The 24,813-nt window shown below is 39.8% G+C and overlaps 1 protein-coding gene and 1 long non-coding RNA gene across 3 annotated transcripts; one reads left to right on the plus strand and one right to left on the minus strand.

Annotated features, from left to right (window-relative positions):
- Nucleotides 1-1,502: 1,502 nt before the first annotated feature.
- LOC148354715 (uncharacterized) lies at nt 1,503-4,828 on the minus strand. The gene is made up of 3 exons (XR_015852193.1): nt 4,788-4,828; nt 3,455-3,561; nt 1,503-1,719 (listed from the first exon to the last, which is right to left on the minus strand). It is a non-coding gene; the product is annotated as an uncharacterized LOC148354715 (long non-coding RNA).
- On the plus strand, nt 4,451-23,384 carry safb (scaffold attachment factor B). 2 transcript variants are annotated; one of them, XM_088349178.1, is made up of 21 exons: nt 4,451-4,745; nt 4,995-5,085; nt 7,559-7,608; nt 7,683-7,862; nt 7,938-7,994; nt 9,799-9,832; nt 10,507-10,864; nt 11,131-11,165; nt 11,231-11,325; nt 13,472-13,627; nt 13,706-13,779; nt 15,695-15,732; nt 15,805-15,878; nt 15,947-16,089; nt 17,632-17,731; nt 17,816-18,012; nt 20,002-20,101; nt 20,190-20,248; nt 21,944-21,996; nt 22,066-22,120; nt 22,954-23,384. In XM_088349178.1, exons 1-21 carry the CDS (start codon nt 4,593-4,595, stop codon nt 23,048-23,050), a joined length of 2,199 nt encoding a protein of 732 aa, XP_088205304.1. In that variant the 5' UTR covers nt 4,451-4,592; the 3' UTR covers nt 23,051-23,384. The 2 variants fall into 2 exon arrangements, with proteins under 2 accessions (XP_088205304.1, XP_088205305.1); XM_088349179.1 differs by having other exon boundaries at nt 4,452-4,745; nt 13,472-13,621.
- The last annotated feature ends 1,429 nt before the right edge of the window (nt 23,385-24,813 follow it).

A 24,813-nucleotide genomic window follows, 5' to 3' on the forward strand; every position in this document is an offset into this window, starting at 1 on the left:
ATAAATCTATGCATTTGCCAGATTTGTTCCCAAATCCAGAAAACTATGGAGAAGACGATAATGACTGCAACACAGATCTGTGAGTGTACCTTTTTGTATTATAACATGACTTTGTAACTGAAAATTTGAAAAGAAGCAGTTAACAGACAATAATTAGATATAGTACAAATTGAATAAATGGGAGGGAAATGTTGAAATAATATACATAAGTTATTCAACTTTACTATAATTTATGTGTGTTATATGTTTGCTTGTGAGATATTGTGCTTACAAAATAGGATATTCTCTCAGCAAAAGTCTTCCACTACACCCTGGCAAGAAATAACTAATGGTGTGAATCAGTTACAGATTTGACCCGAAGGCCAAGGATCTTTTCCTGAGTATAGCGGAAGAGAGTTAATCAGTCCCATTTCAAATAACAAGCTGTTGTGCAAGAACTGGTTTCAATGGAAAATTCAAATTCAACCTACCCCTAACCCTTAGTGTTGAAATCACATTGTAACCAGGGCGTTCCTTTTCTGAATAAAAAGCAAGGCGAGTGAACACTGCTTTGGAGTGAGTTGGAGGAACTGTAACCAAAAGCAGTTTTCCGTTCGCTTCCCTTGCAAGTAAACCATACACAATTCTTTGTGTCTTTTTTTGTATGCAGGTTTTTGTTACAAGTGTTGGGTTGAACCTGACATGCGCTCGGACTGCGATCCGAACACGGAAGTGTATCTTCCGTAGCATGCGATGGCGGTTTTAGGGACGAAAAAACTGGTCGGTAGCCGGGGCGGGGAGAGCAAAGCGTAGTCGGGGTTGGATACGAGTCGTAAGCCAGAACGGGAGAGCAGATGTGGCCGGGATCAAAACAGGTCGTAGCCGGAGCCAAACGGGAGCAAAAATGGGACAGGCAGGAGTCAGGGTCCAAAAAGGCTTGCCTTGTATTAACAGAGGTTCGCAGACCGACTGACAACAGGGGATCGACTGGGTTTTTAGTAGGGACAGGGAGCCAATCAGAACCCACGGTGGTTGGCGCCAAATGAGCAGGCACAGTTGAATCACATCAGTAATCATGACAAGTACGAACCAATTTCTCTGGATATCTTTGGACTAATTTGTTCATTTGTAAATATTCTATTTAAATTTTATACATTGGTGTTTAGTTCAGATCAGAACAAGAGCTATGGGTGAACAATGACAGGCTTTTTTTTTTTTTTAAATACAGGTATTTATGAGAGTTTATCATGCTTCTTTTGCAAAAATACAAGTGTCAATGCCAGTTTATCGAGTTTCTTTTTCAAATTGTTCTTAGACTAATTTGTGCATTTTAGACTATTGCTACACGTTGGTGCTTAATCCAGATTAAGATAAGAAATAGGAGTGCACAATATTGTCAAAAAACATCATGATGTGGGGTTGCTGTATACCAAGGTTTTCTGTATGTAAATTGTCCTGTATCTCCATGTTGTTGTGTTTTAATGGTAGGATGTGCACGTCGATCAAAAGAAGAGCAATCAACAAACCTTACATTAAGTTTATTTCTAATTAAAGAACAGCTTCATTCGCCTGAAATCCCCAGCCGGTACACTCGTATCTGCAGTATGCAGAGACTCAAGGTGAGACCTCTTTATTACAATCAGCACAAGTCGCATTATGGGGAACCGTTTATAATTTACGCCTGCTTTCTTACAGGAGGACTTCACATTCGTTGTCTGTCTCCATTACGTTTACGTCAACCTGGAGGAGGAAGTGGAGGAAAGGCGGTTAGTTACGGTGGGCAAACCACTGGTTTCCAAATTGAACCTTCACCAGCCGAGACAGAGACCGGCCCCGTGGTCGCTCACAATCTCGGAGGTCTCCTCCTTGTCGGAGGAGTCAGCTCCGTTCGCATCCAACACGATGCTTTTTGCAACGGCTAATTCTGACAAATAGGGAGGACACAAACTGATTTCCTTTTCCAAACAAGCTTGAGCGCAGAAGTCTCTAATGTAGTGCCCACAGGCATCAGGGTGCCCCCTTAAAGACAGCTGAGATGCCCACCGACCTGTTCTGAAAAAGGCTCACCAGTGCTGGGTCATTGTGATTTTCTGGTAAAGTGATTTTTTTTTAGTGGTGGACTGAGTGTATTCAACCCTAATTACAATAATTAACCTGGTAACAACATAGTAACAACCAGTGGTAGGCCGTGAGGGCCTGGAAGGCCTTCTCTGCCGCCTTGAAAAAAATAGCTGAATCATGTGATGTTAATTGTACTTTGTTCATCAATACTTATTAAATAATTCTAAATCGTCAGCTTCCTTTCATTGTGTTGTGCTGCTTCCAGATGTGTACACCAATCATATTTCAGCCTTTAGTTGTTCGACCCGGAGGCCATCAGAAAAAATCCTGAAGGCGGTGTACCGTCAAATCAGTCTTTGAGAAAGCTGTAGGTTTAGCCAATCAGATGGTCTCTGAATGCCTGATAATGCCTTGAAAAACATCACCTGGTTTTGCGAACTATGATTGGCTAGGAGGCGGTCATCCACCAAAGCGATTGTGCTAACAGTCGTTAAACTTGAAGAGAGCAAGCTCCTCAAGGAAATAATACTGTTGTGTTGATTTAGTAGCAAAATGTCAGACAACTCCGAAGTAGCAAACTCTCTCAAGCGGGAAAAGGTTTTGACAGCCACTTTCAGCCAAGGGGGAAGATATTTAGTCGAGTTAAAGCCTGACCTAATATGAAATTCAGGCAGGTCGGGACTTAAATTTCAATCATTTTGCTCTGGTCGGGCTGAGCTTCTTTCTCACTGACTTTTTCAAGGTTCTTACGGGTGCTTGAAATTCTTAGAAATGCTTGACTTTTAATGTAGTCTTTTCCAAGTTTGAAAAGTGCTCGAATTTTGGCTAAGACGCTTGTTAATGCTTGAAATCTTTGCAATTTTTTCTTGTCAGTCTGACTTGATAGACCATGCATTAAATGAAGATGTATATTAATGCAATGATTAGGCACCAATTATGGCCATTTATAATGGGCCATGCAAAAAAACTAAGGTAGCGTTTCCTAGTGGTAAATTGTAAGGGGAAGAACTTCCTGCAACTAAAAATGTAAGCTACATATTACACCATCAAATTGACCCAACTCCTATATGGGAGCGATTTCTCTAAAATATTTACTCACATATTGTTCAGACCTACAAATGTATTTGTGATAAACTATAGCTCTTAAAATTCACATGTCTTGATGGATTCACACGCCAGATTAAGAATCGTATATTTAATCTGCAGATATATCTGTGGATCTGTAACACTGGATATCTTCTTTAACTGGTAATGGAGAAATTGGAAAATTGGCCTTGAAAGACCTTAAAAATTGCATAAACGAACCCTGTACTATCAGCCCGTGATCTGTGTTTATACATTCTTGTTTAACTTAGATTTTGTCACAAAAGACAGACTTTACGTGTTCCGCAGCGCGGAGCCCTTCGTAGCCCACCTTGATTGTTCTCGTGCTGTCTGCGTTGCCGGCTCCCTGAGCTGTCGGACCAAGAGAACTGGGCTGGGGCAGAGTTTGGCCCATATCACCTCTACTCTATTGGAATCCTCACAAATAAAAGGGGAAATTTCACTTACAAGATCCGGCTCATAGAGGCAGTTTGATTGCGGACAACACATCACTAATTCCGACTGGACTGTAGATGTAAACTGCGTGGTCTGCCACTTGTAACAATATATTCATAACAATATAACAGTTAGTTACTCTTTAAATGCAAACTTTGCGCCATTTCGCGCTAATTAGTAACCCAAAAACAAAAAAGAACTCCCAGCTTGAAAAAGGTTGGAGTCACTGGCCTAGCCGGCCACCCATCTGCAAATTTTTTTTATAATAATAAAAATAATAAATTGTGTTTCGAAGCACCTTTCAGATAAGGTCCCATTTTAAGGTTCCTTCATTTTCCTCATGCTGAGGTTTTGAGTTTTTCCCTGCCCTCATATTGGTTTTAGATCAGGGGATGGTAAAACAACAGTTTGGAGTCTGTATAGCTGTTTGAGACTTTGTCATTCAATAAACATGACATGACTGGAGCACATCCTAGGAGCCACTAAGTGTTTGCCAGACAGTCGCAGGGCACATGGAGACATATAGCCATTTACCTGAACATCCATTAACCTAACATGTTTGGAGGAGACCCCCCTCAAGGCAGAGTGAGTACTTGAAAACTTAAGGAGGCTGCGGTGGCTGGAATTACCAGGAACTCTGGACCTCTGAACCGTTGGGCTGCGTGCTAACCACACATCCTCCCTGCCGCCCCAAAGGGGAGTTGTATGTGAATTATTTTATTCGTTTAATAATCTGGTTGATTTTAATTTTACATTGGAAATGCGTATTATATCTAAGGATTTGATTTAAAAAAAAAACATTCGTGGACAAAATTTTAAAGCGGTTCGTTGCGTCACCATCTTGAAGTTCCCGCAGTGTTTTTCGCGCATGCGCGGTTTTGACACGCCATACAGAAACTGCCCAAGTAGGACGCCATTTTGATAAAGACTTCGCGCCGCTATTCAACAGAAACTGAGTTTTTTTAAATCATACCGTTGACTACTGGAAATAGCGTACTTTTAAGTTCAAAACGATGGCCGATCCATCGAACGAGAACGACATTTCGTTTGGCACCGAGGTTCGCAAGCTGTCCGAATTACGAGTAATTGACTTAAAGGCCGAGCTGAAGAAACGAAACCTGGACACCGCTGGCATCAAGAGCGTGCTGTCGGAGCGACTGTTAAAGGTCTATTTTTTGTGTTTATTGAACACTAACGGATCCACTTACCCAATGAAAATTGTACTAGAATCGTACTTCTCATGATAGTGTTTAAACGCAATAATAATGATATGACGCTATTTGAACTTATAGGCTAGTTATGGCGTCACTATGCTAACAAGACAAAGCTATTAGCTTATGTTGATCGACAAGTGTTTCAGTTTTGAATGAAAGTTCGATTGTTGTGACCCAAATTTTCTCTGCATGTGCTTGCAGGCTATACAAGAAGAGGGTGGAAATCCTGACGCGATTGTTATTTCAGCGGAGCCGACATCTAAGAAATCGACTCCAAGACGTGCTCCAAGAGGTAGACAGACCAACCAAAGAATAAAATCAAAATTTATTTGTATAGAACTTTCAGACAACAAAATGCTGTTTAATGTTCAATAAGGAAATACAATAACCACCCCTTATTTGCTCCACCCAATCCAAAACGCAAAATTCACAAAAACACGATGTTTATCATAAACAGACAAATTAATTTATTCCTAAATACCTAAATATAAAATTCAGTGGTGGCCAGTCCTGGTACAAGTATTTATGTTTAATCCATCGGCTATCGGTCATAATATATCTCTGCTTTAAGAGATTTTTACGATATAGACATCGCGTGCTAGTTTTTGATCATATTAGCATCTGCTCAGTCTTTGTTTCCATTTTGTCAAGATGTTAGCATACTTTTACCATGATAGCCTCCACTTAATCTCCACGTGGAACAGATTGTTGTTGTGCTACTTCTTATAACACCACGCTGCAGGCTAAATGGCCACAGAGATGTATAATTCCATTTATGTGTGAAATTTACAATCTAAAAGTCAGTTATTAGCTCAGGAGGTAGAGCGCTCGTCTGAGGATCAAATCCCGGCTCCTCCGTATTACATATCGAAGTGTCCTTGGGTAAGACACTGAACTCATGTTGCCCCCAATAAGCAGGCTGGCGCCTTGCATGGCTGCACGGCCGCTATTAGTGTGTGAGTGTGTGTGAATGGGTAAATGTGAAGCACATTGTAAAGCGCTTTGGGAAGTCTTCATTGACTTGAAAAGCGCTATATAAATGCAGATCATTTCATCATACAAAAACATCAAAGCAAATAGTTAATGCTTAAGTTAGTGAGTTGAAAAGTCAAGAATTCATTATCCTAAAGATAAGGCCTAAATTTGCATTAAAATGTCTTGAATCCAATTTGCCAAAGTCTTACAAATGTGAACACATTAATATGATTTATATTTGTTAGATCTAAAACAAGATCGTTTTGCTGAAGTCAGTCATGTTTATTTGTAAGTCTCAAAGGGGTGTACAGACTATTATTACACCAATACAATTCAGATGAATGTTGAGCGTGTTTAGCAAATAAGCCATGAAAAATAACTTAGTTCTACAATTTAGGGTATCCTGAATCCATGGGTATGTGCCAAAAGCACACGTTGATTCTCAAAGTTTAGTACTGCAGTCAGAACAAAATGTATACAGTGGGACCTCGGTTATCGCGGTTAATGGGGACTCGAACCACCCGCGATATGTGAAAATCCGCGGAGTAGCGGCGCACCTTTTTTTTTAAATTGTTATTATTATTTTTTAGACCCGGTTAATGGGGACCAAAACCACCCACAAAAAGTGAAAATCTGCCAAGAAGCGATGGCCCTTCAAAAAAAGATGTTTTTTTTTAATTATTATTTATTAGACCCGGTTAATGGGGACCAAAACCACCCGCTACAAGTGAAAATCTGCGAAGTAGCGACGCCTTCCAAATATTTTTTTAAATTTATTATTATTATTATTATTTTTAACTATTACAGGCCGCGAACGTCGAAGCGCGAAGTAGCGAGGTCCCACTGTAATCCACTTCCTACAGCAACCTTGATGTAGAGCCCTATGAACAATCAGATCCTTGTTGGATTCCTGGTCTGGGTATATCGCCGCTCTGATCATTGGTCCAAGGAATCGGGGAATTTTCCAAAATGCAACGGCTTCCCCTAAAAATCTCCAATGTCAAACATGTTAGAGTGTTTACGTTTTTTTTTTTTTTTTTTTTTTTTTTTTTTTTTTTTTTCACAAAAGCCATGAAAATAGTCTTAAACATTCTTGGATTTAAATTTTCTTAATCTGTGGGAACCCAGCAATACTATTAGTTTCAATTGTGTGTATTCTAAGTCTTTATCCTTTGACTTTATAACCATGAACGGATCTTTTAGCATAAACTGTTCTGTAGAGTTTGAAACGAGCTTTATTATAAAACTTCTGCAAAGCTAATTGCATGTTTGATGATTTAATATTGCTCTCAGTGATGGGAGATATTTAAAACACCCTGGGGAGTAGCTCTCACGGAACAGTAATCAGTAATGCCTTTACGCCTACAATGCCAGTTAAATACAAAACTTGAAATTATACTTTTACCTTAAAATAAGGCTATTGACAGCCTAATACTCTTCATCTGTCTTATATTATTGTCTAAAATATTTTATTGCACTTTAACATTGGGGCCTCCTATTACTTGTTAATTTCTACACCTACTGGAATTCATTCCATGTTCCACTCCAGGGGTGGGCAACTATTTGGAGTCAGGGGCCACATGTGACATGTTATACTTCTTTTGAAATAGATAAAGTTCATCAAATTGGTTTTGAGACAAGTCTGAAGCACATTGTAAAGCGCTTTGGGAGGTCTTCATTGACTTAAAAAGCGCTATGTAAATGCAGACCATTTACCGTTTAAAATCAACATTTAAGACTTAACTGGTGTTTTCCAATAATTTGCCTATTGTTACTCAATTTTGTCCCAGATTCAATGCAAGGGACTGAACATGAGGACGAGGAATCGCGTGATGGTCAGGTATGTCCCATCCTTAGTTGCCGTGTAAAAAATGTTATGTTCTCAAGGTGTGAATGAGATGCCTTTTTCCTCAGGATGAACATGAAAACATCCACGACATGGATATCCTTGACATGAACGTTCTGGACGAGGCAGACAATGACTTACCCGAGCAGGATGATGATGACTTTGGGCCTTTGATTGACGGTGAGGAAGATGAGCACTTGAGGGATGAGGATGACGCAACCGTTGACTCAGAAGATGATACAAGACATGTGAGACACTCACCTAGTGCATCGAGAGTTGTGATCGTCTGTTTGGCATTCATGTATGCTTATGTCTTTTGTCAGTTGAATGACTCTGGGGGTTTCGAAGATGAAGATATGTTGTCCTCTTCGATTTATGTGGTAAGTTTTCACTATTTGCAGTATAAAATGGTACAGCATAAAACGATCACTAATTGAAATGCATATAACTAGATGCAAATTTTAAGTGTTTTGTTTATTAAATTAAATTTGAATTAAGTGGCTGCTTATAATGAAATATGAACGGCTTGTAGCTGCTGCAATGCACAATCTTGCCCTTCCCTTTTTACGATCACATGTTTTGCGAGCATTTTAGCTTTGAATGCACTGCAGAGTGAATAGTGAGAAGAAAACCATAGAAAGAGGATCTGATGATGTAGCAAACGAGTCTCACTTGCATATTCGCCCAAAAAAATAGTAACTTCAACTAAGTTAGCTCTGTAGTTTTAGCATGTAAAAATTACCTTAAGTCTAGTGGCTACCAAAATCTTATGTACCGTATTTTCCGCACTATAAGGCGCACCGGGTTATAGGGCGCACCCCGAAAAAATAGTTTTTGGTCCTATTTTTGACATACATAAGACACACCGGATTATAAGGCGCTACAATGGGAACGTGGACAAAACAGTCAGATAGTTCAGTCCAACTTATTACCCCCTTAACATTCCGAAAGCTTGCAAAGACGCAAATACGTGTCGAGAACACGTGCGGATGCGGTGTCCGTAAGATGTCACTCAAATGCATCGTTCCATCATTCGGAAGGTTAAAGTCTTGGGATTCAAGAAATGATAACCATTCCTTAGTATCTATTTTCTTTTTCCCTCGCAACTTTACTGTGCATATGACAATAAACACTTGGAATTGAGTTTAATTTAAAAATAGACACTCCATTCCATCCATTATCTGCACCTCTTATCACAGAAACATCGAGTTCAGCCTGAAACAAGATACAGGGACAATATAAAACCCGGAATAGCTCACCGAAGTCGTTGTGTTCATAATAATGTGCAGGCAATGTCCTCTTATATCCGTGAGGGTAGTAAATCCAGGAGAATACAATATTTACAAATACAGAATAGAAAAAAATGCTTTCTCTATGCCGTCAGCCACATGCTATACGCATTCATCTTTTTCGGCCAATTGCAGGCTTTGTTTCGCCGTTTAAGCCAATGGCAGCCTGTAAATGATAAAAAGGATCCGCCCCTTGACCTCCGAATAACTTTAGCCAATAGTGATCGATTCAACTGATGATTGACACATCTTTTTCGGCCAATTGCAGGCTTTGTTTGCCGTTTAAGCCAATGGCAGCCTGCAAATGATAAAAAGGATCCGCCCCTTGACCTCCGAATAACTTTAGCCAATAGTGATCGATTCAAATGATGATTGACACATTGGTTAGCCAATGAAACGCCGGTAAATAAATCCCAGCATACACCGCGTACTACTTGGCGTTCGGGGGAAAATCTAGTCGGCGGCTGCAAGTTAGTTGGAAAACTTTGCAACTTTAAAATTGATCCATAAATAAGGCGCATAGTCGGCTTTTGAAAAAAATAAAGGCTTTTAGGTGCGCCTTATAGTGCGGAAAATACGGTATTTTTTGTAAAAGCTTGGCAGTGCCCCTGATTTGACAATGTTGTCCTGCTTCTTGTGTGCAAAATTAAAAATAAGTAGTTGTGTCGTGCGTCACCTCGTTCCCCAGTAAAAGACAGCTTTGCATGGCTCGCTTTACCATAGATATGACACCATCTAGCATAGTTCTTTCAGAAACTTATTTTCGGTTTTATTTTCTCTCTGAGCCGAAACTAGAAATGCCATATTGACCGTTTTCTGTGGCAAAAGTTCGGTGCTTACTTAGCTTGAAGGTGTTAATTTGATTTTTAAATGAAGCATATCATTTGTGTTTCAGACTGCCAATGCCGATGAACTATTAGCAGAAGCAGGTAATGTATACATGAGGTCAGAAAATGAGTATTCTGATGTTAGTTTGGTAGTCAAACATAAATTTCAACAAGAGAGAGCGAGAGACTGGAAGCCCAAAGGGAATTGCTGGTTCTGTGTTATAATGTGGTGAACCATCGTTGATGTTACAAAAACTGGCCTAGTTACCATTTTTGGCCACTTTTGAAAGTCACCACTTTGACACACGGTGACAGCAATCACTCAGCGATTCAGGGTCAGCCAACGCGGGATACTGCAGCGTTCCAGTCGGCCACTTGAAGACTTCAGATACGAAGATCCATTAAAGCAACAAACCACTGTTAATGCTTTCAAACTCTCATAAGGACATAAATCTGTTGGACTCTTTGAAGTATTGCAGCAAGGACAATGTAAAGCCGAGCCAAAGGACTGCTCCAAGCACTCTAATCTTGTCTGTCTTATGTCATGGACTTTGGATCAGGTGAATGCTTTGGCCGCTTCACCACTCGCAAGGCGAAAAAAAGTAGACTGATATTCTTACCACCTTTTGGGCTATATTCCAGTCTCTCTGTAGGGTCCACGTAAGCGTATTTCTCGGAGCCAAGTTCCTAATCCAGGTCTTGCCGCTTCCTCCTTAACCATTGCTGTGTTTCAGAAGTGATTAAACTCTGCCATTCTATTCCTGTTAAACCTATAGAACATGACAAAGTAGCGGGGTCTTGTTTATCTGAGCCGCTTATGGAAGACCGCCGGACAAGCACCGATGAAGAACAAGCTGCCACCGCCAGCGGAGAAGACAATTTGTTGGCTGGCGGGGAAAACGACCGTGGTTCCAATGAGAAGGACGCTGCCGAGGATGCGGAAAAAGCTGAAGAAGAGACACGGGGGAGCGAAAGGGGAGCGCAAGATGTTAGTGTAAGCGAACAGGACGTTGGGTTTGAAACTGTTGGTTCGGAATCGCGTTCTAAAAAGGGCAATGAGGATAAGAAGACAGAAGATAATGCAACTGCGGAATCATCCTCGGCCACTGTAGAGGGCGAAGATCAGATCAAGAGGTTTGTTGCTTTCTGTCTACTCGAAACCAAAATGGCTATCTCTTTCATTGGCGCTTTTGTTCTAAGAATTGGATGCTCTTTTCAAGGCGGTAACACAATTCAATGCATCTATGCACTTTGACACCTAATGATCAAATGTGTAGGACGATGGGGGTTGTCTGGGTCAAGTACCGTTTATTTAATATTTTCTACGAGTTGATCTTTGTTGAGAGACGCACAAGAAACGCTTGCAGGGCTTCTCACTGTGTGTTTGAATTTGTCCCCAGTTCTGAAGATAAAGATGGCAAGGGTGATGAAAAAGGTTAGTCTTTTCTTTGTGATGTATTTGTGTTGATAGTCTTGGTTCAATACTTTGGCTGGATTTAGGTGATCCTGCAGGCAGCAAAAATCTCTGGGTCAGCGGGCTTGCTTCCACTACCAGGGCTACAGATCTGAAGACGCTCTTCAGCAAACACGGCAAGGTCAGTATGATTGCTTGATTTTGAAAAAAGTATATATATATTGCTCCTTATCCCGTTAACGCAATCTGTTTTACCACGATGTGAATCTCTTTGTCGGGTGATGTGAATTTTCAACACTTAAACCGCCGGCAAACGGCTGATAAACAAATACATGTCTGTACGATGTCACCAGTTACCGAAATACATCATGCCACGTATCATTGGATCTTTTAAAATATGCTGACCATTTCAAAATGTACTCATCACATAAACATCACAATCAGTCTGTAGCAAGATACCCAAAAACAATACAGACGGTGTGGCTCAGCAATTGCGGCCCCTGGCAGTCATCAAATGAGTTGAATGTCTGCAAACATGCTGTCGTTACCTTGTGGACTGTCCAGTGAATCCAACCGTGTAAAATATATACCCCAAAACACACGACAATGCCGAGAGATTAAAGAAATCCACATAAAGCATTTCTGCATCTTTAGACATTCCTTCTTGTAATCCGTTCGTTTCGCTACAACTCAACTGAATTTTAAAATTTTTCCCAATATGGCCATTTGCCACTGTCCTTTTGATTGAAACCACTCTTGGCCAATAGTTTAGTTTTTTTCACAGTCCACGGCCCGCTTTGGCCTATAAAGGCCTGTATTGATAAAACTGGTATCCCTTTTTTTAGCTTCAAATGCCTATAGCCAGTAGTAACCGAATCAAATGATGATTGACACATGGGTTAGCCAATGATTTTCCCAACATAAATGTATGCAACTTTTCGATGTATATTCAAATCAGTCAAATAATTGTGCATAAATGCAACTCTGGATCCTTTTTTACGCTTTGTTCTTACACGCAATTGTGTAGAATCGTTGATTGACTTCTGGAAAGAAAAGTCAAACATTTACAACTTTTTACCATTGGTCCATATAAATACCGTGACTTGTTCTCAAAAACTGCTCTGAATATTGACAAATGTAATATCAACCAGAGTGACTCAGTCAAATCTTCCGATGGAGGAATATGACACACTAAACTATGGAAATTTGGAAGCATGCCTCATTGATATAAAAAAGGATATCACTCAACCTCTTGTGCCTCAACCCTGAAAAGACCAGGTTTCTTCATTTTCCTCATGTTGAGGTTTTTGACGTTTCCTTGCCCTCATGTAGTTGTTAAATCAGAGGATTGTTTAGTCTGCAGTTTGCAATAATCTGTGGTATGTGCAGCCCTTTGAGACTCCCTGTGATAAGGGGTTATAAAAATAAAGATGACTTTCGAAATGTCTCAAAAATGGCCAGAGTAAAATACACGGTTGAAGAGTTTTTAGAGCTGTAATCTCCAAATAGCCACTTTGGGAAACGCTTCAACCTACCCTTGGATAACTGTGCAAAATACACTGTTTAGTTATTCAGATTGTGATCAAATTTGACAAGGTACCTGTTTTCCAGCTAAAATGCACATGCTACACACATCTGCAGATATTTGATTGAGAAACTGATTCAGGCGAGAATAAAAACCTATTTCTGTGTGTTTCAAGTCAAAATACTCAATGTTATTAGCACTTGCAGTGATTATTTCAGTTTGGGACAAAACTTCAGCATGTTATCTTTCAAAAGGGAACAAAACTGTTCATACGATCTAAAGGGTTAAGAACAGCATTCAATTTACTTTGGGTACGTCTTGGATTGGGATTTTTGGCGAATTTCATTGTAACTTTAAGGGGTTAAGCTGTCCCCCGATTGGACTACAATCAGTGAGATTGACAACAGCTTTTAAGATATGTATGTTATATTGATACAACTCTATGCTGTTAATGGGTGTGGTGATTGAGACAAGAAATCTCTTGTTTTACAATATGATTAAATAAGAACTTTATATCAAACTGCAAGGATATAACGTTTGCTGTCAGGGTTTGGCGGCATTAAAAATAATATACTGAGGTTCCCTGCTTTTAACAGACGTTTCATTTTCAATATTTAGTTGGGGGGCTGGAGCCCATCCCAGCCATCTTCGGGCAGTGGGCAGGGAACACCTTGAACTGGGTGTATTTTAATAAATAAATTTTCATAATACAAGGTTACCAGAGTTACCAGAGTTTTTGTATGGTATGAGAAACACGGGTCATTTCATGCAAGATCTCTCGATCCAACACTTTGTCGTGCAGGTCATTGGTGCCAAGGTGGTGACCAACGCCAAGAGTCCCGGCGCTCACTGCTACGGTTTCGTCACAATGTCTTCCACGGAAGAGGCCGGCAAATGCGTCAGCCACCTGCATCGGACGGAGTTGCACGGCAAGATGATCTCTGTGGAGCGGGTAAGGGTAAGCGTTGTGGCCCAGACGCTTCAAACTGGGATTTGTAAAAACAGGAGTTTCGTAATAGTGTTTCTAACATTGCAGGCGAAAAGTAAGCCAGCGGGCAAGAAGCCGGGTGACAAGGCAGGCAGTGAGCGAAGACACTCCACTGACTCCAAGTACGGTTCAAGTGACCTCATTTTTCACACGTTACAAACTTGTAGTACCAAAACAATAGTCAATGTAAATATTAGAACCAGTCCAAACTTGACTCGGGTGCCATTTGTGACCCTTATGTTTAAAATATCCATACTATACATTGAAACGATGTACAATCTCCTTCTACAAATGCAGTTATAGATGTCAGAATCCAAATTATCCGTACTTATGTGTAAAATTAGCTCTTTTACATAGAAAATGTTGATTATTATATTTCATTGTTTACTTGTCACACTGATAAGTCAATCTTTTTGTATTCATATTTTGTCATTTGTTTTTCAGAGATTTTGAGTTTCTTTTTTTAAAATTTTCCTTCAGTTGAGGCTTTGAGTTTTTCTTTGTCCCTCAAATAGGTTTTAGATCAGGGGATGGTGTAAAAATAGTGTAGTAGAGGTAAAATCCGGCCTGCTGGTATATAAGCCCGAACCCCGCCCGATTAACCTGATTTGAGCGTCTGAGCTCGGAGTAAACTTGAAGCTTTACTTAGGCGCTAAAGTAAACCCGTCAAAGTGCAATACCAAAATTAACAATTTGGGCGCCCAGGTGCGCATTTTGGCGAAGTGCAGCAAAATAAGACTGAACACAATTGCACCAAAAAGAAAATCATATTTTGCAGATTACAAGAAGAAAATGGGAAAAAAAATGTCTGAAAAAGAAAAATAAAGTTTGTAAAGCTTGTAAGCCATTGGCGAGAAGCGGAAATTACGTCTGACGTAAGCAACATAGAGGTGGAAAGGGGAAGTGGCGCATCTTTTACCGTGACACAGAGGACAAACATTTCTTTGGATTTTGTGATTAGGAGTTAAACTGATAGTTTGCTTAGCATGTTCTTTATGATGGTTATCGGATGAATATAATCTTGGCGCTGAACTGCGCGTTTCGAGCCAAAGTGTGTTACTCAAGTCATAGTACTGTAGGTTGAGAACAATATTACTCGGAAGTAAAAGCGGTCATCTCAATAATTACTTGAGTGAAAGAGTGCATGATGTGAAGATCATCCAGAGAGGGAGAAGCCGGGCCCGGTTCGACCTAATGATTGACATTTTATGCCCAAATCCGGCCCAAATTTTGGGCAACCAACCTGAAGCCAAGAGCTACTTTTTTGTTACTGGTTAGCATGAAGGACTACCATTTGATATGCATTTCTTAAATGACCTATATGTTATACCTATGGTGTTACTATCTTTATTTTCAGGTTGTATGCATAAAAAGTAGGGTTAAAATAGGCTAAAAAATGTTAGAAATCCCATTGATCCATCAATGGTGAGCCCTTCTCAGAACTAGTCCACGGTTTACTTGGGTGTACTTGGTGCTTGCTACCTGGTGCCCGATGTCAGTGTTGGGTACCCAAAGAGTACCTGTCCGGCCTGGTTTCCAATGTCCTTCTCACAACTGATTTGATTGACCGGAAAGTTTTTAAACTCCATTAGAGTTGACTGAAGAGATGCGGCTGTGTTTAGCAAGTTAGACATAGAAACCCGATTGGACTTTGCTCTAGAGCAGGGGTCTCCAACTTTTTCTAAGCTAAGAGATACTTTTTGTTATTAATTTGTGAAAAGGGTACCCATTTTGATATTAATTTCTAAAGTCACAGCCTATCATGTTATTACTATGATGTTACCATGTAACTACCAGGTTGATTACTAGAAGTTGTGTTAAATACTTATTCAACGACTTAAAAATAGAAATGCTAGAAAATCACAATGACCCAAGACTGGTTAGCTAACTTCACAAAAGGTCTGAGGGCACTTCAGCTGTCCTAAGAGGGCAACCTGGTGCCAACGGATACCACATTGGAGACTCTTGCCTGAGAAGATCAGTTCCTTCACTCTAAAATACTGCAACAATAGCTGACAAATGTTTCATATCCAACAGGTCTGGCAAGGAAGAGGGAGAAGGAAAAGATGGCAAGGGTGAGTGAAGGAAAAGACATCCCCGGTTCAGATTTGATGTCGTAAATTGGCACTAATTCATGGATCTTTTAGACGAGAGGACCGTAGTTATGGACAAGTCCAAGGGTGAGCCGGTTATCAGCGTCAATTCCAAAAACAAAGAGCGAGTAAGTGTATGCATAAGAGATAATGAAAGCTGGATTTCAGCCCTTAATTGAACATTGCTCTACTGCAGAGCTCCAAGAGTCAGGACCGCAAGTCCTCTAGTAAGGAGAGGAAGGAAATTTTGTCGTTTGACCAAATCAAGGAGCAGCGTGAGCGCGAGAGGCAGCGCCAACGCGAGCGAGACGTGCGAGAGATGGAGAGGCGCCGATACAAGTAAGGGGGCCCCACATCGAACATAAAAGCATTTTGTCACTGGGTGTGTTTATGTGCAGATTTCTACAACAATCAGAATCGTTTGCATGTCTAAAGACAAAAAAATTACCCTGTCAAAGTGGAATTTGCAAGAATTCATTTTACAAGGGCAATGTGGGAGTGTCATCATGATGCAAATTGGTGTCCTTTAAAGGGAAGTTTTGCACCTCCTAATTGTAATATCCATATTAAGCACAAAAAAAACATGAACTATCATATAAACTTGCATCTTTTTTCTAAATACTTGTAGGTTGAGTTTTCTTAAATTATACTTAACATGAGGCTCACCTAAAAGGAGCTGACATGATGGTCTGTCATCTGGCTGCTAAAAGGCTGGACAAAAAAATAAGCAGAAAAATAGTGCTTTTTGGTGACTTGGAGTCTTCGTAGTTTTCACTCACTTCACTTGTACTACACAATACAGAGACATCAAGAGGTCAAATATTACAGTGTCTCTTTATGCGCCTAACTTTCGACTTTGAATAAAATATTTTGTTCATACCAAATTAAATGAAGTACTTCTCTTATGTTTGACCTATTTATTTGTCCTGTCTACTTTCAAGTTGTGCTCGTACGTGGCTAGTCTATAGCATAGACTTGCACCAAATGTGGATGAATACAACTGTGACATCAACTTTATATAAATCAAATCAAAATTTATATGCAATTCACTTTTCAGGCAATAAATTGACACTAAAATTCTGTCTTAAATGGAAATTAATTTTTCAGATTTGGCAAGCTGAAAATGTGTGAGGGCCAATTATTCAGCCTGGCATTCTTTGAACAGTTTTTGATAAATTCATTCTCTGTGAAAGGTTTGCAGGGCTTAGCGATCAGCATCATGACCTTCTAACTCGCTTTTGTAGCGTTTTCATTTGATTCTCAGGGTCTCGTGAAAATGTGCTGCTGGGCCATTAAAACAGCTTTCAGTTACTTTACTTTTTCACATCGTTTGTTCCCAGTTAGCTTTTTGTTGTCTGCTTGTTTTGTCTTGTAGTGCCTCTTGATATTACATTCTTTGACAACAGACACCGTCTCTAGGTTAATTAGGCATACGCAGTCAATTCGGATTTTGGTGAAGAAATACTAAAATTTTCACTTGTCCTGGAAGCTGCAGGCCACACTTTTTTTTTTTTTTTGATACAGTCGCCATGTCGGAAATATTTTGGGCTTAAATTCTCACAGAGAGCCATGGGCAAGTTGGCCAAAGGGCTGCTGCCATCTAGTGAAATATGTTTTTTTTTTGGTACAAATGTATTTTCAACTGTGGTCAACATTACTGGTGGGCCACATATTAATAATTTTATGACAGATGCTGCCGGCCAGTGAAAATATGATCACGGGCGGACTTTGGACATGCCTGGAATAAGACCTCGATCGTATTTCTATGGACGATTGCATGACTTTATATAATCACAATACTTAAAGTATTCTGTTTCCAATTGGATTATTGCCTACATGTATACGTACCCGTCGTGACCTGTCACTGAAATCCACTTACAGCGACCGCGGACCTGACGGGCGTGCCGAGCGCGAGCGAATCCGCATCTTCCGTGAGAAGGAGGAACGGAAGCACCTGATGAAGAAGAGGCAATGGGTGGAGGTCAGGACCACAGCGCTGTGCAAAAAAGGGTCCATTAAACCATCTTCCCTGATTTGAAGCTCTTTACGTCTCCTCCTCGGTCAGATGGAGCGGGAGCGCCTGGACGCCGACCGCATGGAACGCCAATACCTGGAGAGGGAAAGGATGCGTATCGAATACGAGCGGCGCCGTGAGCAGGAGCGCATCATGAGGGAGCGCGAGGAGCTCCGCCGGCAGCAGGAGCAGCTGCGCTTTGAGCAGGATCGGCGCGCCATGAAGAGGCCGTACGATATGGACGGCAGGTTAGAGCCCCTTTATCATGTGCGCTGTCTTCGCAACAGGGCTGCAATTAACATTTAATTGTCGACTAGTCAAATAATCGTTTGATAATCGTTTGATTATTCATCTTAAATTTAGCATAAAGTTGGTTTAATTATAAGGCATATATAGATACACAAGAAAAATTGGTACAACGAAAAATACATCTTCTATTTATCTTATTGCCTGAACTCATCTTGAGTTAATCTTGAATTTTTTTTTCATATTCGCAATTTTCTTTTATATACACATGTATATAGTTTCTTAGTTCCTAGTAAGAATTTCATTGTGCAGGGAATCGTGGCTCTTTACTGTGCATATGACAATAAACACTTTGAATTTGAATACTGTAGATTCGAATTGTTGTGTTGAGTTGAAATTTTGAGTATCACATCATACAATATGCATTGCATCACTTGTGGCTTTTATATTTTTGTTAACAAACTTTGTGGCGATGATGTTAGGTCATTTGTTTTATTGACAGTTTAAAGGCTCTTTGTTCGGTAAAGGACTTTGTGTTGCATCCAATAATAAACCTATTGTCTTTAAGTACGGGCCTGTAAATAATTATTAAATTCATGTAAACACTTTTTTTCTTAAACAGGCTTATTAGCTGCAGTATGGCAGAGAGTAAAACATATGTGCATTTTGTAAAGTACACTCATTGGTCAACTGAAAAGTTTGAACAGATGTTTGTCATTTTTTAAAACTTTAATTACTGACATTTTTTCTTCGGACTACATGCATTATATTTTGAATGTTTGTCAAGCACAGTGTGACATAACGCTTAACCTCTCTTTTATAATAAAATATGCGCACATTAAATGAACAATGCATGTCATCCAAACCCTATTAGCTTGAATGTTACTTCATTTTTAGCGAGGAGAGTCGCACTCTGTTTTGTCCCACTGTCCAACGTGCTTTCTCTTGAAACATTCGTGCGTTACCAAAGTACTGCCATGGAATGCAAACTCTGCTTTGTTAACTTTCCAAGTAGTCTTTTTTTTTTAATTCTCTCTATCCAGGCTAAAATGCTCTCAAAATAGACGTTTTTGTACGCGTACCTGTTGTTGACGAGTTCATTTGGGTATGTTACCCCTCGAGACTGGCGCTATTGCACATAAGCAACTCTCACCATAGATTGTATTCATGCGGAGATGCCTCCTCTGTTGGAAAAACGACAAGTCAAGTCATGTTTATTTGTATAGCCCTTAATCACAAAGAGTCTCAATGGGCTGCACAGATCAGCAAACTACAGACCATTATGACACTATCCCCTCATCTAAAACCTACATGAGGGCAAATAATACACATATTATCAACATAAAGTATAGGTTATTCATATGCTATAGAGAAGAAGTGTGTTTTAAGCTTAGATTTTAACAAGATCGAATCTCAGGGGGAAGATCATTCCACAGGACCGGGGCCCGAAGGGAGAACGCTCTCGAACCTGTGGATCTCTTCTTGGCTCTTGGGATCATTAGTAGGCCAGTATTTTCAGAGCGATGGCTCCGGACCGGAACATATAGGGAAATTAAACATGAATGATATGACGAAGCAAGTCCTTGCATGATTTTATATACTTCCAACATAACCTTAAAATCACATGTTAAGCTAACAGTGAGCCAATGCAAGTTAGCTAAAATCGGGGTAATGTGATCATACTTTCTTGTCTTAGTTAAAAGCCTCGCTGCAGCATTTTGTACCAGCTGAAGGCTCTTGATTTTGGACTTCGGGAGACCGGAGAGTAGTGCATTACAGTAATCAAGACGGGAAGTAACAAACGCGTGAATTATAATCTCCACATCCGACTGAGACAGTATAGGGTGTATTTTACAAATGTTGCGAAGATGGAAAAAATATTTGTCAACAATGGAATTTATTTTCAACTATATTTAGAATAGTTTTTGTCCACTAATCGTTGCAGCCCTATTTCACTCTGATTGGTAAGCAAATCCCCTTCCGCCTTTCAGGAAGGACGACTGGCCCGACAAGCGCATGAACATGGAGGAACGATATCGCTCTGATTTTGGACGGCCGGACCGTTACCAAGACTTTGACGGCAGGGATCGGGTACGTTACGTAATGATACGAGAGGCCTGGGACTAATTCCAATTTTGAGTCGTGCAGTTTAAATATGACAACGTTTTTGCACTTGCAGAATTTCGACAAACACGGCCGAGATTCTTGGGGGGGAGGCTATGATAAGCGCATGAACAGGTGAGTGCCTGTTTGCACTTGGGCAGCCAATTTATTTACTGCTGTTGAGTTTGAGACCAATCCTGGCTCCGATATAAAAAAGATGCATAAAGTTGCTTTTAAATCAAGACACAACACAGTGATGAGATAAAACAAGGAAAAGAAAACAGGTTGAAGGTGAAAAGCCGAAATTATCTTGGTTGTGCAAAGTGTCCTCTTCCTAAATCGGAGACTTCAAAAAATCCTACACTATATAGCACTCGAAGCTATCATTGCTGTCTGACATAAGTTTTGTTCATTAGCTGAATCATCATCTGTCAATGGTTTATGAAGAAGTTATTTAAAGAAACCGACTTATGTCAAACTCGCTGCTTTTGTATAAAGAAAATACAGTGGACCCCTGAAATATGACATGAATCCATTCTGAGGTGGGGACCGCAGAGAAATTGCTGTATAGAGGGGGATAGAAACCTATAACGATGTGGAGCGTATGCATTCTGAACCTTGGTACGCCAGAAAAAAAACCGTAGGGTATAGTAATTATATGATTGAATACCACGATGGATAAAAACACATGTAAAGGAAAAATGACACTATCTTGTTGTGACGTGACTTGAGCTGGTCAAGGGAGTAGCGGTTGGATGCAGAGGGCAAAGAGAATTAAAAATGAAACTAAATTTTGAATTTCCATCATATTGAAAGACTTCCTCTTTTAATAACCTCCTTATTCTTACTCGTCCCAATCGTTGATTGGTTACCCCCATATTCCTTAGCAGGGGTTCTTGTGTGTGTGTCCTCTTTGTAGTTCTTGCCAAAGCGATCTTCGTTTCCATGGTTATCATAATTTTGCTTCGCCTTTTAGCATCACTGCAAGTCTTGGGACCCATATTTAATAAAAACATTACAAAAATCTAGTATTGTATCACACAAAACCAACAAATGTCCTCTTAGCAGAATAAGGAGAAATACATTGTGGAGGTAGCATTTTTATAATGCTTGACACAAACCAATGCCAAACCAGCGTTTCATTGGACATTGACCAATAGCAGCAAGTTTTTAGGAATGCCAAATAATTAGTTGATGTTGTCAAGTGAGGAAATGCTATAAAGAGGGGTCGCCCAAAAATTAATATTCCACACCTAAGTTATAAACATCACAAAGCGTAGTTGCTTTTATCCCAGGCGTTTACTGTATTTCAGATTCATGTTTTGAAGAAAAATAAAGTTGGATTTTCATTTTTCTTCAGCCTCCTAATGAAAAAACGAATTGTTAAGATAAGTACGTTACACTGCATAAACATTTTCCTTAGTATTCAAATACAGTAAGACCTCGGTTATCGCGGTTAATGGGGACCAAAACCACCCGCAAAAAGTGAAAATCTGCGAAGTAGCGTAGACCCTTCAAAAAGAAAAAAAATGTTGTTTTTTTTTTAATTATTTTTTTTTGACCCGGTTAATGGGGGGCAAAACCACCCGCTAAAAGTAAAAATCTGCGAAATTTTTCTTAATTTTTTTTTTTTTTTTAACCATTACAGACCGCAAAGCTCTGAAGCCGCGAACGTCGAACCGCAAAGTAGCGAGGTCCCACTGTATAAGTGTCAGAAATGGTTGAATCTTAGTTTATTAAAGTAAAACTCGTAAAACGGCCATCTTTATCCAAACAACCAAAATACAATGACAATGATTGCTTTTAATAGTAATGGTTCTTTTCTTGCAGGGATGGCGGCCGAGACTGGGACCGGAAGATGGACAGCGACCGACCGTGGCAAGGTAAAATCTTGCACCTTTAAAAAAATTTAAAGGGGGGGAAAAAGAACAACATTTATTTTTCCTACTCAGGTCGTGACGGTATGCCAGGCCCGAGCCACATGGGCCGAGGCGGCATGGGCGGCGGGTGAGTTTCTTTATTAAGCTGTTATGCAGTTAGCCCTTGTTTTTCGCGGAGGTTACTTTCCAGAAACGTACCGCAAAAGTCGAGACCTGTGAGGTAGAATCCTTTATAGATTTCTCAAGATCAAACACAATTTACCGGCTCAATTATTAAACAAATTAGAGTACTGTGTAAACTTGTTTTAAGATGACTTCTGTACTCTCAATTTATAACTAAATACATTTCTGTTTTATTGAATAACTGTATGGATTACGGTGGTATTTTTCAACCTTTTGTGAGCCAAGGCACATTTCTTTCATTAAAAAGAATCCCGCTGTACATCACCAGCCGGCGCTGGTAAAAATCAATCCAAATGAGAGCTTTTGCTTGATGGCACAGGCACACAAATTAGATAATTTACCACAGCACCGTAGCACAACGAATTATTGTAGTTGCCACAGCACAGTGATTGAAAAACACGGGATTAAGGACATAATTACATTATACTTTGCCGCCATCACATGGAAAGTATGGAAAACAGGATTTACCACCTTCCTGTTCTGTCCTTATTTTTCCCAGTTATCAATTTTTTTTAAAGCGCAAGGGAGCCATTAGGAAGCGCCAAAACCCGCGTGTGGCTCAAGAGGAGATTTTTGCAGGTCAGAAGTCCAACTAAAGCATTTTCCTCTGTTTAGCCAATCAGAATGCCAAACACAATGCACTATGAAAATCTGTCAAGTAGTGAAATTGTGATCAATAAACCGTGATTAAACAAGGGAGTACTGTATTTGAAACTTTGGTGCTGACGTTTAAAGTTTTAAGTTTTATTTTTTGATTTGATTTTTTTGCGTATCAAGCCGAGGGGGCTACATGAACTCGCCGCAGTCCATGTCTGGAGGCCCCAACCGACCCAACCAAAACATGCAGGGCGGAGCCTTCAATCGACGCTTCTAAAACGGAACCACTCAAAAAATCCAGAATTTGACTGTTTTGTATGGGTTTTGATTAGAACTTCCTTCATCACGCAGCGTCCTCATTTCTGTGTCATTGTGGTCACTTGAAATGTTTTAAGACCCCCCTTGGTTGATGGACCTCACCCGTAATCTAGCTCTGCTTTCACTTTTTGTGTTCATGCAAAGCAATGTGTATTTTTATGGATTTGTGTTTGCAAGTAGTGACTATTCAATATTTTTCCTTTTCTTTTTTTTTTTTAATAATTTCCATCCCAGCTAAACATGTTTACAGGCATTCTTGGTTGTTTGAATGATATTAAAAGAAGTGTCATGGATTCTCGACTAGTTTGTTCTCTTAACACTCGTGTAGGGTTCATTTTAAGCACTACCTTTATATTTTTTTCATATATATATATTTTTTAAGCTTACCTAGAAAAGTCATAACATTTTAAGTTGGATACAATTTATTTTAGGGGATTTTTTTGGGGGGGTTCTAAGAAGATGGTTGCGGTTCATTTTAACCCAAAAATGACGGAAGGGCCGTGTCAAAGTTTAGCCCCTAAGATGATCCTGGTATATTCAGGGTTCAAAAAGGTGCTGAAAATCTTAAATGCTTGAGATTTAATGTTGTTTTCCACGCTTGAAAAATGCTTGAATTTTGGGTAAGTGGCTTGTAGAAGCTTGAAATTGTTGCCATGTTTATTGGCAGTGTAACTCAATAGACCATGCATCAAATGAAGAAAATAGTCTTAAATAACGGCAACATTGCCTGCACTTGTGGCTTTGCCACTGAATTCCTTTCCTTGGACTAACAGCGGCTGGCATTAGTTTGTTTGGGCGTTGTCGTGCAAAGCATCATCGCCCTCTACGCGTCACGACCAATAGGACAGGTGAAGAGATTTGAGAAATTGGGAAAATTACTTTGAAAGTGCTTGAATTTGGCCATGAAAAAAGTGTACTGGATTATTGTATTGTACAAGGAATTCTTCAGTATTTTCTACTGTACAATACATCTCCATGAAAAAGTGTTGTTTATGGTAAGTTGATTTATTGATCCAATTTTATTTGAAAAAAATCTTAAGCAATGGCTCTTTTTTGTGGGGGAAGTCAATTTAGCCCACTTACTAAAATCTAAAAAATAGGCTACTGATGGTGCCTAAATAATTGCGGCCAACCTGTCTGGAAAAATAGACTACAAGAAGGATCCTCTTCATTTTTTTGGAATTTTGTAATATTTAAACTTTAAATCGAAGACCAAGTGTATAAAAAAAACCTCGAGACCCCAATAATTAGCAATTTAACTTTGCTATCTTCACATTGGAACTAATTAAGGTCGTATTTTGGGGATCTAATGTATTTGATAATTCACTCTTTTTTAATATAAAGAATTCAAACCTTCTCCAAACCCATGTCTCATTGGGAACCTTTCTGCACTCAGACCCCATCATAAAACATCACACCGCCAATGCATCTTTAGTCCTATAAATCTATTGACCATAGCCTCTGCTGGAATAATGGAAATGGCAAAGGGTAGTGAACAATGTTTTCCTACTTCACTATTTTAACAATTTAGATTCAGCATGGACAACCGCCTTCCCTCCTGCCTGTTCAACAAAATAGACCAAACCTTTAAAGAAAGGGACTGCGGCACGTAAGAAATAAGTTTCATTTTGTAGACCTGTACCCCAAACAATCCCGACGTATAACTTGCACAAAATGGAGAGCTGCTGAGAAAACATTTTGCTCGTCAAGGATACACCTAAA

Source organism: Urocampus carinirostris, chromosome 12 (genome assembly GCF_059441175.1).
Source record: "Urocampus carinirostris isolate Australia breed hairy pipefish chromosome 12, RoL_Ucar_1.0, whole genome shotgun sequence".
NCBI classification, from domain to species: Eukaryota; Metazoa; Chordata; class Actinopteri; order Syngnathiformes; family Syngnathidae; genus Urocampus; species Urocampus carinirostris.